This window comes from Eumetopias jubatus, unplaced genomic scaffold, assembly GCF_037043125.1.
Source record: "Eumetopias jubatus isolate StellerSeaLion01/CBP00866 unplaced genomic scaffold, mEumJub1_p1.0 scaffold_7, whole genome shotgun sequence".
NCBI lineage: Eukaryota > Metazoa > Chordata > Mammalia > Carnivora > Otariidae > Eumetopias > Eumetopias jubatus.
The window spans coordinates 64878979-64895116 of record NW_028274813.1 but is presented as its reverse complement, the minus strand read 5'-3'; the positions used below and the strand labels follow the sequence as shown (position 1 = coordinate 64895116).

Sequence of the window (16138 nt, the reverse complement as noted above, 5' to 3'; positions counted from 1 at the left end):
TTTGATTCGCCAAATGATGCTGGTGGTTACCGTATTAGCACAGCTCTGGTTCCTGCTTAATCGCAGTGACCACTCTCTTAAGACAGACTGGTTTGCAAGTCAGGGTCTGTGATTCAGAGCTGGCCGTGATTAGCCATTGTAAGGGAACACCTATCAAGAAGAATAACATTTCCCAAAAAAGCAATATTTTAAACCTGGAACAATTATGAGTGAGTACAAGCACTATCATTGCTAAGGTTTTTTAAATTATTATTATATTCGGTGACTGAGAATAAATAGCACGTTGCTGAATTCTTGCTGTAATTCTGGGGAGAGAGTCAGTGACCACATGAACCACAGAAGTAAAGATTAGAATTTAATTTAAACTGGACACAGGACTCCCAGCAGTACTGTGAGATGGCTCAGTTCAGGATGACAGTAGCAAAAAGAAGAGACAAAGGAGGGAAGAGAGTACTATGGTAAAGAAAATAGAATCTGCCCCACTCGGAGAATGCCTTGTCATCTAACATTTATTTTTGGGTTTGTGAGTTTTAAACATTCTTGCTGAGACTATTTTAATCTTGGTTTCCAAATCTTAAATTTGGAGATCAGTCTCATGCTGTCTGGGCTGAAAGAAGCATCTCAGCCTCACATTTCAAAACAAAAAAAACAACCCGGTTAGCTCCCCTGCGGCAAGAGAGGATGGTTGCTGTTGAGGATCGGGTGGTCATTGGGGATCAGGGTCGTCATTGCTGCACTTGACAAACCTTAAGTCCTTTCAGATGTGAATTTAACTCGGTTTACTATTTCTCCCTCTATGATTTTTTTTATGATCTAAACATCTCTGATCGCTGAAAAAAATTGAAAACACATAAGCAAAAAGAAAGGGGAGAAGATCTTGAGTAAGCCCATGACTTACTGATACATACTATTAGGTACATTTCCTTTTAGACTTTATGTATCTGTCTGTATCTAACTATATAACTGTATCTAACTATGTATCTGTCTCTACATATACATGTATCCATGGGATAGTACTGTATATACAGTGTTACAACTTGCTTTTTTACTTAACAATGTCGGTACTTATATATCTATAACCTCATTTGTGGATCTGCAATAATATATTTAACTAGTCCCCCCTTGATAGATACTTAGCTTGTTTTCAGTAATTTGCTACTATAAACATTACCCTAAACATCCTATCACACATTGTTGTCCTGTTATCTAATTATTTCCTCAGGATAAACTTCTAGAAGTAAAAATGATGGATTCAAAGGGCATGCATATTATTAAGGTTTTTGATACACATATCAAACTAGCTATCATCTGTAAAGGTCGAGGTTGTCTATTCCCTCTATGTTCTCTCTCTCTTTTTTAAAGATTGTATTTATTTATTTGACAGAGAGAGGGAACACAAGCAGGGGGAGTGGGAGAGGGAGAAGCAGGCTTCCCGCAGAGCAGGGAGCCCGATGCAGGACTCGATCCCAGGACCCTGGGATCATGACCTGAGCCGAAGGCAGACACTTAACAACTGAGCCACCCAGGCACCCCGACTCCGTCCATGTTCTAAGGATGAATTGTTCTGGTTGGCAAAATTCCTCCAAACTGCAGCCTATTTTTTTTTAAGAAGCACAGTCCAGGGGGCGCCTGGGTGGCGCAGTGGGTTCAGTGTCCAACCCTTCGTTTCAGCTCAGATCGTGATCTCAGGTCGTGAGATCAAGCCCGCATCAGGCTGCATGCTCAGTGCAGAGTCTGCTTGAAATTCTGTCCCTCTACTCCTCCCCGCTACTCATGTGTGTGTATGCATGCTCTCTCTCTCATAAATAAGTCTCTGATAAATAAATAAATAAATAAATAAATAAATAAATAAATAAATAGCACAGTCCCAGGCTCAGGGCCTTCCTGCTCGGACTTGTATGTACAGAGCTGCCTCCCCGACCTGCTCCCAAGCCTGTGGCCAGAGCAGCTGCTAACTCTGGTAAGCACATGTGCCCCAGTGTCCCATTCTCATGCTTGTACTTTTTTCTCTTTTCCAGAGTGAATTAGATGTATCCTTTTTCAAAGCTGTGAGCCAGGTTTTCCTCAGTACTTGGCAAAGCACAGGGGTAGTCCTGATCAGGTAAGTGCCACGGGGCAGGAAAACGGTGCAGCAGAATCCAGAATCCAGAATGCTAATTATCCATTAACAACTGACAAGATGGTCCAAAGTGCAGGAGCTTTGCAGAAAAACCCCTGCCCTTTTTCACAAAGATGATTCTTATTAAGATTCTTATACTTTTCAGACAGGCCAATGCTATGGTCGTAGTTGATAATAACTGTTAGAATAAGGTAACTTCTTTTAAGTATATAGATTAGACCTTTACAGAATTTGAATAACACAGCCAGAAAGTGCTTGGTCCTCTTAGAGAGAGTGGATTTTCATGGCTCCAGGTCTAAATCTCCAGAAATCCCTCACATGATCAGAATAAGGCCTTCAAGGATGATAAACTGGAGGGTTAAAGAGTTGCCTGGCTTGTGTTCATTTACTTTTATAACAGAGAAAGCTCTCTTCTTCTCTTTCTTCTCCCTTTTAAATCAAAGTATGCAAGCACCACTCTCCCCCCCAACAAACATTATTTGCTTCAAATACTGTAGGCCTGTGGATTTTGGCAGGGGCCCACTGGGCTTTGCGTGAGTGCTCTGGAGGCAAGGTGACTTTTAAGTTAATTTTTACCTCAAAAATCTGCTTGAAAGCAATAAATGAGAGGCCTTTGGGAAAACATCAGGCTTAAATCTAAAATAGTAACAAATATAACAAATATATATTAATTATAACGTGTTTCTACATACATATATATATATATATTAGACATCAGCCTATCTGGGGAAATGGCCATTTAGCTTTTACTATTGATAGAAAACGTCATCATATTGATAAACTCCATTTACAGGCTGTATCTGGAAGCCTCTGTAACTGGGAAAATCTGAGTGCCCTCTAGTGGTGAGTGACCTAAATCTATGATCCCTTTGACCTAGGACACCCAAGACCAGACTGTATATTAAGGTGTATTTTTATTCAGCATGTTACATTCCATTTTAACTAGGCCCTTTAAAGCAATTCAAAATAAATCTCCTCCTCTTGTACAGGGAAATAAGAGAAATGCCTTTTGATTTAAAAAGTCATCAGGAAGATAGGAAAAGCTTTTAGACACCTCACCAGGAGTACAGAAACCCAAGTTCTGCTTTTGAACCTGCAACAAACTGTAGATGTTGGACAAGACAGATAACCCCTTCATCTCAAAATAATAGAATTAGGCTAGAAGAGCTTTAACACCCTCTCAGCCTTAATATTTGATGTTGCGTTGACTCTAGGTAACTGAGCTGAGTTACCTTATACCTAGAACAGGAAAAGAGACTCTAACTAGTCTAGAAGTTCAGAGAATTACAGTGAATCGGATATAATAGGGTATATTTTATAGCTGAACTAGCATCTTATATATTGACTAGATGTTTATTAGAAGTAGAGACGGATTTGTCTTATAGCCCTCTGGTGTATAGCATAGGTCCAAGTAATGATCTCCAGCATTCTTTTTCTTTTTTTAAGATTTTACTTTTAAGTAATCTCCACACCCAACATGGGGCTCAGGCTCACGACCCCGAGATCAAGAGTCCCACGCTCCTCCGACTGAGCCAGCCAGGCACCCTGAGCTCCAGCATTCTTGTTCAAATTTAATTTCCACACCAAGGCACAGAGTTTGTATCTTTTCCCTTTATTTTACCTGGTTTCATTTTTGCCTTCCCTTCCTCTCTTATTTTTTTTTTAAAGATTTTATTTATTTATTTATTTATTTGACAGACAGAGACACAGCTAGAGAGGGAACACAAGCAGGGAGAGTGGGAGAGGGAGAAGCAGGCTTCCTGCTGAGCAGGGAGCCCGATGCGGGGCTCGATCCCAGGACCCTGGGATCATGACCTGAGCCGAAGGCAGACACTTAACAACTGAGCCACCCAGGTGCTCCTAACTTATTTTTTTAATTGAAATACAATTAATGTCCTATGTTAGTTTCAGGTGTACCTCTGAGTAATTTATGTACTTATCGTCCTTCAGAATTACTTAGGTGTATCCACCTGACAGATTAAGAATTTTGCTTCATTTAGAGAGGGGAACTGATTCTGCCCAGACCTGGAAGTATAAGCCTTTGCTCTAGGCAAAATTTCACTTGGACCTCCAGTGGCCTAAAAGTGGAGCAGGTGGGGCAGGTAGGCTGCGGAGTACCCTCGCTTCCATTAACATTCTTAAAATGTTTCCACGCTTAGCCATCTGAAAACGATCCAATTAAAACCCATGCCTTTACTCTGCCTTATGCATAATTCTAACTATCACATGTCTGGGAAGGACCTCTCTATACCAATTTCGTAACAGTAAGGCAAGGGAGCCTTTTAGAGGTGCAGCCTCAGTTTCCCGCCCCCTCTGTGTAGGGCCAGAGATGCTCCATATCACCGCCCTGGGAGCACGTGCCCAGCGCTGCTGAAGCAGCTAACATTGGTCAGGGCTGCGAGGCCAGGGAAGCTTCCTCCGGCCTTGAAAGGCTGAAAACAAGCAGCTGATAGAGTTGCAACCTGGAGCTGGTTCTCCCAACACTCACTACACCTATCCTTGTGTTTGCTCAGGCTTAAGAAAGCCTTCCTTGTCCGCCCACATGGAATAGACACGCTCGAAGGCTTGGCTTTGGTGCAGCACCAGGAGAATGGAAGTCAAAACCTCATGGAATTCCCAAGAAGCCCTTTACTTGCCATCTATTTCTCCCCTGAAGCGTTCTGAGAATGGGGCAGCTTTGCAGAGTCCACATGGCTAGACTTTGAGAAATAAAATGCACCATTTATCTACAGGCGCTTAGAATGGGCTTGTTCTACTGCTAGTAAGACTGACATCACAGAGCAAGACAGATGGGATTTTAAAAGGGAGTGACCTGGGGTGCCTGGGTGGCTCAGCTGGTTAAGTAGTGTCCAACGCTTGGTTTCAGCTCCGGTCATGATGTCCGAAACCCACATTGCATCGGGCTCCGCGCTCAGCGGGGAGTCCGCTTCCCATCTCTCTCCCGTTCTGCCCCTCCTCCCACGCTCATTCTCTTTCTCTCTAGAATAAATAAGTAAATCTTAAAAAAAAAAAAAAAGAAAGAAAGAAAAAAGAAATGACCCAAGCACAAGAAATTAGGACAGAAATTCTGGCTTCTTGAAAGCACTTCTACTAAGTGGCAACTCTGTGTTGCTGTTAGTGTCAGGTTGGGGCAGACCCTTGGGACCAAGCATGTCAGTGACCTAAATCCTTCACGTGCCCTGCATAAGTTCCTGTACACTATTCACATTCTGCTCTACTCACTGGGCTGAAATGTTGCCTGAGGACCCCTGAGGCCCTGCTTCTATCGGGAAAGTTTGCCCTATCACATACTTTAGTAGACATATTTAAGATTTCAAGTTCTGGGGGCACCTGGCTGGCTCAGTCTTTAGAGCATGTAACTCTTGATCTTGAGATCGTGAGTTTGAGCCCCATGTTGGGGGGTAGACTGTACTTTAATAATTTTTTAAAAATCTAAAAAAAAACACCTTCAAATTCTATGAATTAAGATGGTTTTTAGGAATCAACTAATGAGCTTCCCAAAATGTGTTCAGCTCTGTAACCCCAGATGTGCTGTATTCTCCAGACAATTCATAATTCAAAGGAGCTGTCTCTACCCCCTCTGCTAAATATTCAGGGGACTGGCGCCAGTGAACAGCGCTGTGAGGGAGATGTCCGCCTCGTCCTCAGTTCAGGGCACAACTACTAATGTATGAATGTACAGAAAACCTTAACTGCCTTTTTGGTATTTGGTGCTTTTAAAGTGGCTTAAAGACTTGGTTTATTGGGGTTAGAGTGGAATGTAGCAGTACTACCTTTAGATTTGGACAACCAGGATCCCTTTCCTGGGCCCTGGGCCGTAGGGGGCCTCATCTGGCTCTCTTTCAGCAGTATCCCTCTCCATGAGATGAGGATGCTTATTCAGAGCCTGTAGGGACCCAATCCACTTCTTTTTTTTTTAAGATTATATTTATTTATTTGACAGAGACAAAACGAGAGGGGGAACACAAGCAGGGGCAGTGGGAGAGGGAAAAGCAGGCTTCCCGCTGAGCAGGGAGCCTGATGCGGGGCTCGATCCCAGGACCCCGGGATCATGACCTGAGCCGAAGGCAGATGCTCAACAACTGAGCCACCCAGGCGCCCGGACCCAATCCACTTCTTGACCATCCTCCAGCTACCTGAGTCCCCAGAATTCACTGGGTGCCCATATACCAGGGGGTATTGCTAGGTAGGGCCTGTACAGACCTCTCCCCATGACTGGGGGCAGGAATGACAGAGAGCCTGGGATGGTAGCCCACATACACACATGAGGGAAAAAGTGGGGAACAGGCTAGAATCCCTCTTTATATTCCAGGGCCACTGACCCCACAAATATAGGGTAGGCCTAGAATCCAGAATGTTTTCTTGATTCCAGAATCTTTTAAATAAATCTTTAGAACATTCATGTTTTTATTATCTAAGTCCTTAAAACCCAAAAGCCTGAGCAATTAGTTCTAGAACGTTAAAGCTCATGTGGGTGATGAGAAAGTACCTCTTTACTGTAGTTGAAGGTAGGGGAGAAGGAAGGGCCTCCGCTGCTGCTTGCACGCCGTGACTCAGCTAGTTGTCTTCCATGGTGCCCTCTGGAGGGATGAAGGCACCCAGGCAACAGTATTCAGCACCACCGAGATTTGCAGTCAGGCCCTTCTCAGGACCCAGAGCCCACCGTGGGGCATTAGCCTCTCCTTCCATCATTACTTTCCTAAAATCCCAAACACCTTAAAGGTCCAGAAACCAGACTAGGTCTTCTCTGAATAGGAGCTAACTTCACACTGACTTCATGAGAAATCACAAAAGTACTTGTTCAACTAGGGGCTATGGAAATACTGGCAAGAAGAACAAAGAAGTTCTCCAGGGAAGCCATCTAACACCAAAGTGGTAGCTTCTAAATAAACTGGAATTGTCTCCATGTTCTCTCAGAAAGTTTACAATAATTAAGTCATTACCAAAGGATTTCTTATGAGGTATGATGGAGTATGTGATTACCTCAGGAATGACTTGATAATGTCAGAGGAGTAAACTAGCTCCCGTCTCCCTGAAAGTTACTTTTAGAGTCCTAGGATTTGAGTACTTTGGAGCTAGAAGAAAACTACACCATCATCAGGTTAAAACCTCATGTTTTAGATGAAAAGGCTGAAGCCCAGAGAGGTTCTGTGACGTGTCCCAAGCTATAGAGCTACGTTGGGGCAGAGCTGGTACCAGTCTCTAGGTTTCCAGGGCTATAAGATTAGATATAGTAGGGGTCCTGGGTGGTTCAGTGGGGAGCCTGCCTCTCCCTCTGCCTGCCACTGCCTCTGCTTGTGCTCTCTCTCTCTGTGTCAAATAAAATCCTTAAAAAAAATAAAGTTAGATAAGATTAAATCTGACACGTTTTTAAAAAATGTGTTATTATCTGGAATAGATTGTGGCAGTTTAGTTTCTAACAAAACATTTGTAAAGTGCCTGTCACTGTGCTATCTTGGTGTTTTTTTCCTGAAGTAGGAAAGAAGTTTTGAAGAAACACTAGACTTTGGTTGGAGGAGTCAGATATGATGAAAGAGAGTATCTGAATGTCTTGATAAGAGCACGCTATCCAGGGGCGCCTGGGTGGCTCAGTGGTTAAGCGTCTGCCTTTGGCTCAGGTCGTGATCCCAGGGTCCTGGGATCGAGCCCGGAGTCGTGCTCCCTGCTCCCTGCTCCCGTGGGAAGCCTGCTTCTCCCTCTCCCACTCCCCCTGCTTGTGTTCCTGCTCTCACTGTCTCTGTCAAATAAATAAATAAAATCTTAAAAAAAAAAAAAAAAGAGCATGCTCTCCAAAATGGGAGTTCACATTTCGTGATTTTTTTTTCAAGTAGGCTCCATGCTCAATGCCGGGCTTGAACTCATGACCCTGAGATCAAGACCTGAGCTGAGATCAAGAGTCGGACACCCAACTGACTAAGCCACCCAGGCACCCCCACATTTAGTAATTTCTAAACATCCTTTTTTTCTTTCTTTTTAAAATATGTAAATTGGAAAGCAGGGCTACAGAGCGTGAGGGCTGGCCCATGCAGCTTGGCCAGTCTTTGGGAAGGGCAGGCACTGAGAAGCAAGGAGGCTAAAACCATCTCAGCATGAGAACTGCAGTCAGTGCTGTCATGAGTGAAGAGTCAGAATTATGAACAGTCCCCAAGGGAGTCAGCCATTTACCTGGGAATGGGGTGTGAAGGTTCCAGATTGAACAGTTCTGCTTTCCGGGCTTCTCTGGTTCTCATTGGCCTTTGCTGTCTCCGTATTTCCTTGAACTGCGTCCTGTAGGTGCCATTTGCTTCCGCTACTACCCCTCCCCCCGCCAGGTCCCTCTGCCTTACCCCCACTCCTTTCGCTTCATGCTTCCAGGTTCTGTTTGTTTTACTCAGGAATAATGACAGCAAGTTAGGAGAAGCAACAGAGTTAGGAGAAAAACCAAAGAAACTGACAGGCTCATTTGACCCAATGCTTTCATATTTGTGTAATTTTACATAAATCTATACAAACTTAAAATAATTACACCTGGCTTTCTTGTTGATCTCAGAATATAAATGGGCCTTTAAGGAAAAACCCATTAAAAAAAAAAAAAGATAAACTCCTTTTCAGTGGCCTAATTAACAAGGAACAATACCAAGCCTAAAAGTGGACAGCAGACTGTATTGTAAGGAGTATACCCAGTCCTGTGCATGATCTTCATGAAGATAGTCTTCTATACAGTAGTCCCTTTTCTGTGGGAAATGTGAACACAAAGGCCTTTCACAGTTTATCTAATTTCATGGCAAATTGAATTAAAGTATAAATATGAGAGCAAGTTTTTCCCCACCCCAATTAGTTTATCAAGAACTTTGCTTAGGTAGGATCTTAAAAAAGAAAAATAAATAAAAAAAGAAGACAAGGGATCTGAGACCAAAATCTCGAATTAGAAATTTTAGTTTCTAGGCTGGGCTCTGCCTGGGAATTGCTTTTCAGGTCCCATTCGAATATATGCTGCTCAATTTTCTCTCTTTTTTTTTTTTTTAAAGATTTTATTTATTTATTTGAGAGAGAGAGAGAATGAGAGATAGAGAGCACGAGAAGGAAGAGGGTCAGAGGGAGAAGCAGACTTCCCGCTGAGCAGGGAGCCCGATGCGGGACTCGATCCCGGGACTCCAGGATCATGACCTGAGCCGAAGGCAGTCGCTCAACCAACTGAGCCACCCAGGCGCCCCTCAATTTTCTCTTTTGAAAGAATAACTAGACCACCACAGTGATACTAAAATACCATATTGAAAAAGTGACTTATGATCCAGAGACCAAAATTCCAATGTAGGAACCAGAAACATTTCAAGCGCTTTATTAAAAAACTGGTTTCAAGTGGCACTATGTTCAACTTCAACCCACATTACATAGTAATTCAGAAAGGCTCTTGGGTTTCAGGATTGGGAGAAAATGGGGCTTTCTGAATCTGCTCTTTGGGAGGCTGTCTGTAGTTCCTATCAGTTCCAACCTTAGGGTGCTCAAGTTGCCCTAGGGATCTTTAAGTCAGTCAAGTTAAGTACAACCCAAAGGTAGGACCCTCTTGAAATAGTCATTCTCAGCTTACTACAGTAATAGACAAATAGCCTGGACCTTTCTTGCTTCATCCTATTCCAGATGTCAGGGCTGAAGCATGTTTGCCTGTTTATTGCCATGGGGCTTTGCATATAAGGCATTTTTTTGGTCCCTGACATGTATCCCAAATGCCATTACTCTTGGCTTCACTAGTGTGTACAAGTTGCTTATAAACCAAATCAAGATGTAAACAACAGCTGGATTCTTATTTTAAAGGAGTCACATGATTCCAGGGGGAAATCATCTTTCAGGCCTTTGCCTCACATTGGATTTGGTCTGTGGTTTCCCCATATAGTGCCAGAAAGCCACGTGGTTAAGGGCTTGAATCAGCTACTCAGATAAGACAGGCAGTCACATGCCCACAGTACAGAATGACCTCACTGAGCAACTCATGTTTCTAGGATGTTGGGAAATTCAGACTTGCTGAAAGACCTTGTCCTTAACGATGCGAGGATGTCAGTGGTTGATATGATTCAGCAGCAAATTCTCATATGAAGGCCATTTTTCACACAGCCACCTATGCTCCCCAACTCCGCTTCTTTGTACCCAGCTGACATTTCCACTTTGTCTGGCTTCTGAGTTCTGGCTTCTGGGTCTGATTGAGTCAAGGGCCTAATATTCCAGTCCCAGTTTGGTCATGGACAAAGCAATCATCTATATAATTGGAAGACATTATTAATAGGTTTATCAGAGTAAAGCTTTTTTTTTTTTCTTTTCTGGGTCATTTAAGGATAGTTCCCATGGGCTCCTGAAAAACAGTTTATTCTGCTAGAGGACTCTTTGCACAGAGCTTAATGAGATATTAATGCAGAGCCTAAGAGAAACCTAAAAGTCGTTCACAGGGTTGTCTCATTTTCTACAGAGGTATTTCACTAAAATACAATACAGACTTGAACATCTGGAATTATTGAAAAAAATCAGGTGGTAACGATTCACTTTACAAAGATTCACTAATTATGAACTCCCCTAGTGCATTTAAGTCACTCATTTGTTGAAGTTTGTCTATTTGAAACCATCTGCTTCAATCAGCTGTTTTGTTTTTTTTTAAACAGACCAGGATCATGTTCTTTAAATAGAGATGAAAATAAGCTATTAAAGTGTAGAATTCAGAACCATTCAATATTGTCATCATCTCATTCTAGTTCCCCTTCTCCTTTCACAAAAGAAAAGTTTCCTGAAGGGGCTCCTGGGGGGAAAGAATTTGGCTCTTTCCAATTAGCAAGACCTCACAGGCTAACAACATTTTTGTCTCCCCCATATCCTATACTAACTTTCCACTAGGAACATCAGTACCCTCAAGTGGCTCCATAATTCTCAAAGGAGTATTTTTAGAACTGTTCATTCATGCGAGATATTCTCATGAATTTCAGAATTTTTATCTACTTGGGAATTAGCATTGTCTTGCCTTCTTCATTCATATCTATTCTTGGTGATTTTTTCTTCAGTCCTGAGAGAAAAGATAGCTTAAGACGTGAGGTTTTGTGAAGGCATTTGGTTTGGGGTGAGGTTTGAGGGCTGAGGGAGGGTGTATACTCAGTAGCCACAGGCCCCTCCTGAGAAGTCTGGAAGCAGAACTATCAAACCAAAGCTGTGGGCTTAAATTCCATCTCTGGCAATTACCAGCCATGTGACCTTGGACAATGGCTTTGAGCCTATTTGCTCCCATGTAAAATTAGGATAATATGTAACATTTGTATCATAGGGTTGTAGAGAAGACTGAAAAAATTATGTAAAACACGCAACACCATGCCTGGAACATCGTGTATATTAGTGTTGATGTTATTAGTGTCTGGGGAAAACAACACTGCTCTTGTCCAGTCATGCTCTTGCCAATGTCACTTGCTTTGTTCTCTAGTTCTTAGTAGAGTCACTTTCCCTCTGGCTAAAAGTTGTAGTAGCTATTCTGTTTCTATGCCTATTGGCCAGTGAGCTTAACCAAGGTGAAACTAGGTGTGAATGTGGATATGAAGGTAATAATTTCTAACATGGACACCAATTTTAAATCTAATTTCAGAAGTTCTGTAAAAAACAAAAAAAAACACACTTCATGCTTAATTTACATGGGAAAAATTATAGGCTAAGTTGTAAGTTATTACTTACTGTTACATGTTAACATTTTTGTAACTCTAAAACTAATTTCCTTAATATGAACTTAGATAATGTTTAATTTGGATAAAGTGCATATCATTTTGGATGAGATGGTGTTAAATGGCTGCATTGTGGAAACGAATCGGGCAAGAATTCTTGCCCCTCTACTCATTCTCGATAAAATGTCAGAAAGCTGAATGATGGAAGGCTCTGCCAGACAACATCAACCTGTGGAAGTGAGAATACCATGGAATACCTCTCAACATCTGTAGCCCAAAAAATGTGGAAGACTGCACGTTGCAAAATGGGGTGTCCTTCCAAAGACATCTTAAATAGGCGTTTTCCACATTTCCTAAATGGAAAACAAAGCTTTATTTTTAAATATGGTATTCAAAGAAATATTTTCTCTGAACTGCGAGACAGTTTTGTTTTCTAACCATAAGCATTTTTTCCCCACTTGTTCAAATTTTGTTGAGTTCTGAAGGTAACTGTTTTGTTCTCTGCTTTCCTATGCACATTTAATTCAGGATTAGCAGCATGGGAAGACCTGTGACAATTATCAGCCAATAAAATTTTAAACACACATAGTACTTTGAATGTTTTCTGAATGCTCGTTTTCCTTAAAATGATTTAGAAAGTCAAAACTTTACAAAATTGTGTACCTAATAAAAATTGAGAATTAAATTTTATTTGGCAGTTTCTAAAAGCCTGATAACTGTTTTATTGGCACTTGGCAATTACAATGTCATCATGTAATTAATTCACTTATAATGTTACTACCAAAAATGAATGGTTACACATTAAAAGAGAGCTCTTACAACCATCCTTTAGGCCATATTGTAAAATGGTTTGTCTTATTAGTAAACTTATTTGTAAATGAAAATTTAGTTCAAAGTCTAAAAATAGAATGCAAGAGAATATCTCTGTTGAGGTCAGCATGATATGAATCTGAGTTCTCCCCTGCCTCCCTAACTCATTCCTTTGACCCCTTCTCCTGGAATGTCTTGAAGCAAAGAAAACGAAGTCACTATAAAAAAGCAATGACCTGCCTGATCCTTCCAAACTTTTCTAGATGCTTTTGCTACTTATCAACAGGAGTATACAGAACTGTCTTAGGTATAAAAGCATGTTTATGTGCATATTGGGTAGGAAGGCAGATAAAATGGAAGAAATAGAAATACAGTCTTGGTACATTAAGATATTGTCCCATCCTATGGAATTCCAGGAGTTCTTTCATCTACAACACTCTGTCCTCCAAAAGAAAACATAAATGGACATTCCAGGTATTGATGATTCATTCAGTACTGTTTGCTTTTTTGTGGGGGTGGGGGAAGGATTTCTTTTAAATCTTTCTTTCTAAAAATCTACTTACATATTTAAAGTTTGCATCTATTAAGATCCAGGCAACTAGGCAATAATGGATTCGAAAAGCAAACCTGAGTTGGACTCATTCAGAAAGGCAGAAGAAAGGCTTCTGACCGCCAGAACAGCAAAATGGTACATGTGTATAGATCCCCCTTTGCATTAAGTAGCCAAGGTGTGGGGAAAGCCCAGTCTAGATCAAAGTGCTTTGGAGGTCTAAGACATATTAGTTGGGAAACACTGTCCTAGTTGGTAGGCACTTAATCAGTAGCACATTCAGGTAACTGCTGAAACTGGTACACCAGAAGTAACTAGGGAGTGAACAAAATTAATTTTTAGGTCACACCAAAATAGCACTTGGGTAACATCTTGGCACAGATTTTAGTACCTTTAGAGAATAACAAAAAAAAAAAAAAAAAAAAAAATACTAGGTAGATACCACAGGAAAGAAAGCCGAATAACCTAATACATGTGGAGACCCTAGTAGAGGTCTCCTAACACTTGACTCATGCAAAGTGAACTGTAATAGGACAATCTGTTCTTCTAGGCTGTGTCATAATTTCCTTTCATGTTTACTGCTGAATTGTGGTGAACAGCGTTGATTTTCACACTCATGAAATTTATGCCTCAGATTGGTCAGCTTTATCTTGAAGACGCCTGACATTTCATTTACTGAATGTATAAGACTCATCAATTTTACCTGCTACAGCAACGTGCTAGACCAGGATTCAGCAAACCTCTTCTGTAAAGGGCCAGATAGTAAATACTTTAGGCTCATGGGCCATATGGTCTCTGCTGTAAACACTCAGTTCTGCCACTGTAGTGTAAAAACACCCCAGATAGTACGTAAAGGAATGAGCATGGCTGTGTTCTAATAAAACTTTATTTATGGACACTGAAATTTGAATTTCATAAAATTTCCACATCATAAAATATTATTCTTTTTGCTTTTTAACCACTTAAAAATTTCAAAACCATGCTTAGCACGTGGGCAATACAAAAGCAAGCAGCAGGCCATCGTTTGCTGAGCCCTGTGCTAGATTAGTCTTGATAAAAGCTGGGTATTGACAGACATTTTACAGACTTAGATAAATGGCAATACTAAGCACATAAATTGGATTTTAACTCTAACACTAGTATGAAGTTTTAGTCATGCATCCATGACTTTATTGAGACAATCACCACCACTATTTTTTTGGATTGAAGCATAGGTCATACATTTAAATATTGCTATTATGTTTTATTTTAACTTTTATTCTCACAGAGAACTGTGAAACTAACAACAAGATGAATTATTTAAATGCTGCCACTGATAACATGTCACAACATTCTCATGCAGAGAATAAAAACAGTACTCAAACGATTGACTATAGTGGGAGATCTCTCTTCTAATGTAGAAAGGGAATGTACCTTTTAAACAGGTAAATAATAGGCAATTCCAAAAAATGCTTTCACTCCTAAAAAAGCCATTTGGCTAAATCAGGCCTAGTGACATTTCTTTCACCTAAGGGCACAGATGTGATACATCAAGGGAATCTGGAAAACTGAAACAGAAGAAGCCCTTTTCAAAACCAGGAAATGGCAGTATCCTGGTGGTTTCTTTTCACACTAACACAACATTGAGAAATCATTCTTGGATCTTAGACTTACACATCCCTGCAGATACAAAGGTAAGGAGCAGATCTGGTGTTGAAAAAGTTAACACAAATAACTTGGCCATTCTTAGCTAAAGAATACTTTAAGAAAACACACAACAGTTGGATCACAAGCATGTGAACATATATTTCTTCTAGCTTTCCAGTTTCAGTAAGTGTATTTACTATAGAAAAATACATTTCTAAATGTAGTAATTTCAAAAAACTAAATCTCAGTGATTCAAAATAAAAAATATCTGGTTAAGCTCTTAGGTCTGCTCGTTGCAGTGAAATAGTCACGTGACACAGTTTTGTACGCTGCAAACATTTTAATGATTATTGTTGAGCATACATTTTGGAAATTTTTTACTTCAAACTGCAACAAGTTAAATAAATGTTTATAATATACAAAGAAAATACAACCAAAAGTAAAACTTGCTTTTAAGTGTGCCTTGCATCTAGACCAGTGTTTTTTCTTTTTTCCCCTTAATATATCTTTACTTCTGAGCTGCACAAACACACTTAAGAATTTGATCTTTATAGTACGGCATTTAGGAAATAAAAATATACTCCCACCTCAAAGAAATAAAAAGGTTGTGCATGATTATATGCCAAACAAAAGAGAGAACACTAGAATACTCTGATAGTGCAGGCATCATTAAAAAGGAAAAGAAAAGGCTTGAGATGCTCATTAACTCTCTATGTTTTAAGGAAGCAGGATTTTTGACCGAGTAGCTTAAAAGCCAGCAAAACAGGGATCAGTGACGGCAACTGTAGTGTATGAAGTATGAAACGACAAACTTTACACAAATACACTGTTAGAAATTTACCGGTGAACACTGAAGATCTGAGAAGCTGCTCTTTGGAACAGTCAAGTAGGGACCACCTTTTTCCAGTCACTAAGCCCTTGTAGCAACACACTGTTCTGTGCTATATACTTTCTGGCTGGGTAGTTAAAGGATTTGTTTTGTCATTAGCAGCTAACCAACTTATTCCACATGTTCTTAAAGCCTTAATGGTTGAAATAAAGGCAAGTGTCATTAGCGTAGAGGATCATATACTTCTCTGCACACAAACACAAGAGGCTTCACTAGTATTTTAAAAGTCTCTGATGTCTCCCACTTCGAAGCTCAGTTGAGATGAAAGCCTTTCTCCATGGTAGCAGCTAGTAGGCGCTCTCTCATGATCTCCTCCGAAGAATATTCAGGCAACTTTAGATAATGCACACATGTATTCACTGATGGATAGCTTGCATCAGTAGCATCAACCTAGAAAAAGAAAAGTGAAAAACAGAAGGCCATGACTTTAAATATTTATTTCTTTCAATCCTGTAGTAACTGAATTCCGTTTGGATTCCCTA

The 16138-nt window shown here is 40.6% G+C and overlaps 2 protein-coding genes across 9 annotated transcripts in view; one reads left to right on the top strand and one right to left on the bottom strand.

Moving 5' to 3' along the window:
- AP4S1 (adaptor related protein complex 4 subunit sigma 1) overlaps positions 1 to 12365 on the top strand; it is a 41335-nt gene extending 28970 nt beyond the window's left edge. The window contains exons 5-6 of the mRNA XM_028114905.2: positions 2019 to 2030; positions 11851 to 12365. Coding sequence (XP_027970706.1) covers positions 2019 to 2030; positions 11851 to 11979 — 141 coding nt within the window. The 3' untranslated portion in view covers positions 11980 to 12365. The remainder of the gene's footprint in view (positions 1 to 2018; positions 2031 to 11850) is intronic.
- Positions 12366 to 12471: 106 nt separating this feature from the next.
- Positions 12472 to 16138, bottom strand: part of HECTD1 (HECT domain E3 ubiquitin protein ligase 1) — an 88315-nt gene continuing 84648 nt past the window's right edge. For 6 of the 8 annotated variants that reach the window (XM_028114901.2, XM_028114898.2, XM_028114897.2 and 3 more), the window contains one exon: positions 12473 to 16046. In XM_028114901.2, coding sequence (XP_027970702.1) covers positions 15909 to 16046 — 138 coding nt within the window. In that variant the 3' untranslated portion in view covers positions 12473 to 15908. Of the gene's footprint in view, positions 16047 to 16138 lie in introns of all 8 variants that reach the window. The other 2 variants (XM_088024650.1, XM_088024652.1) reach the window with 1 other exon arrangement.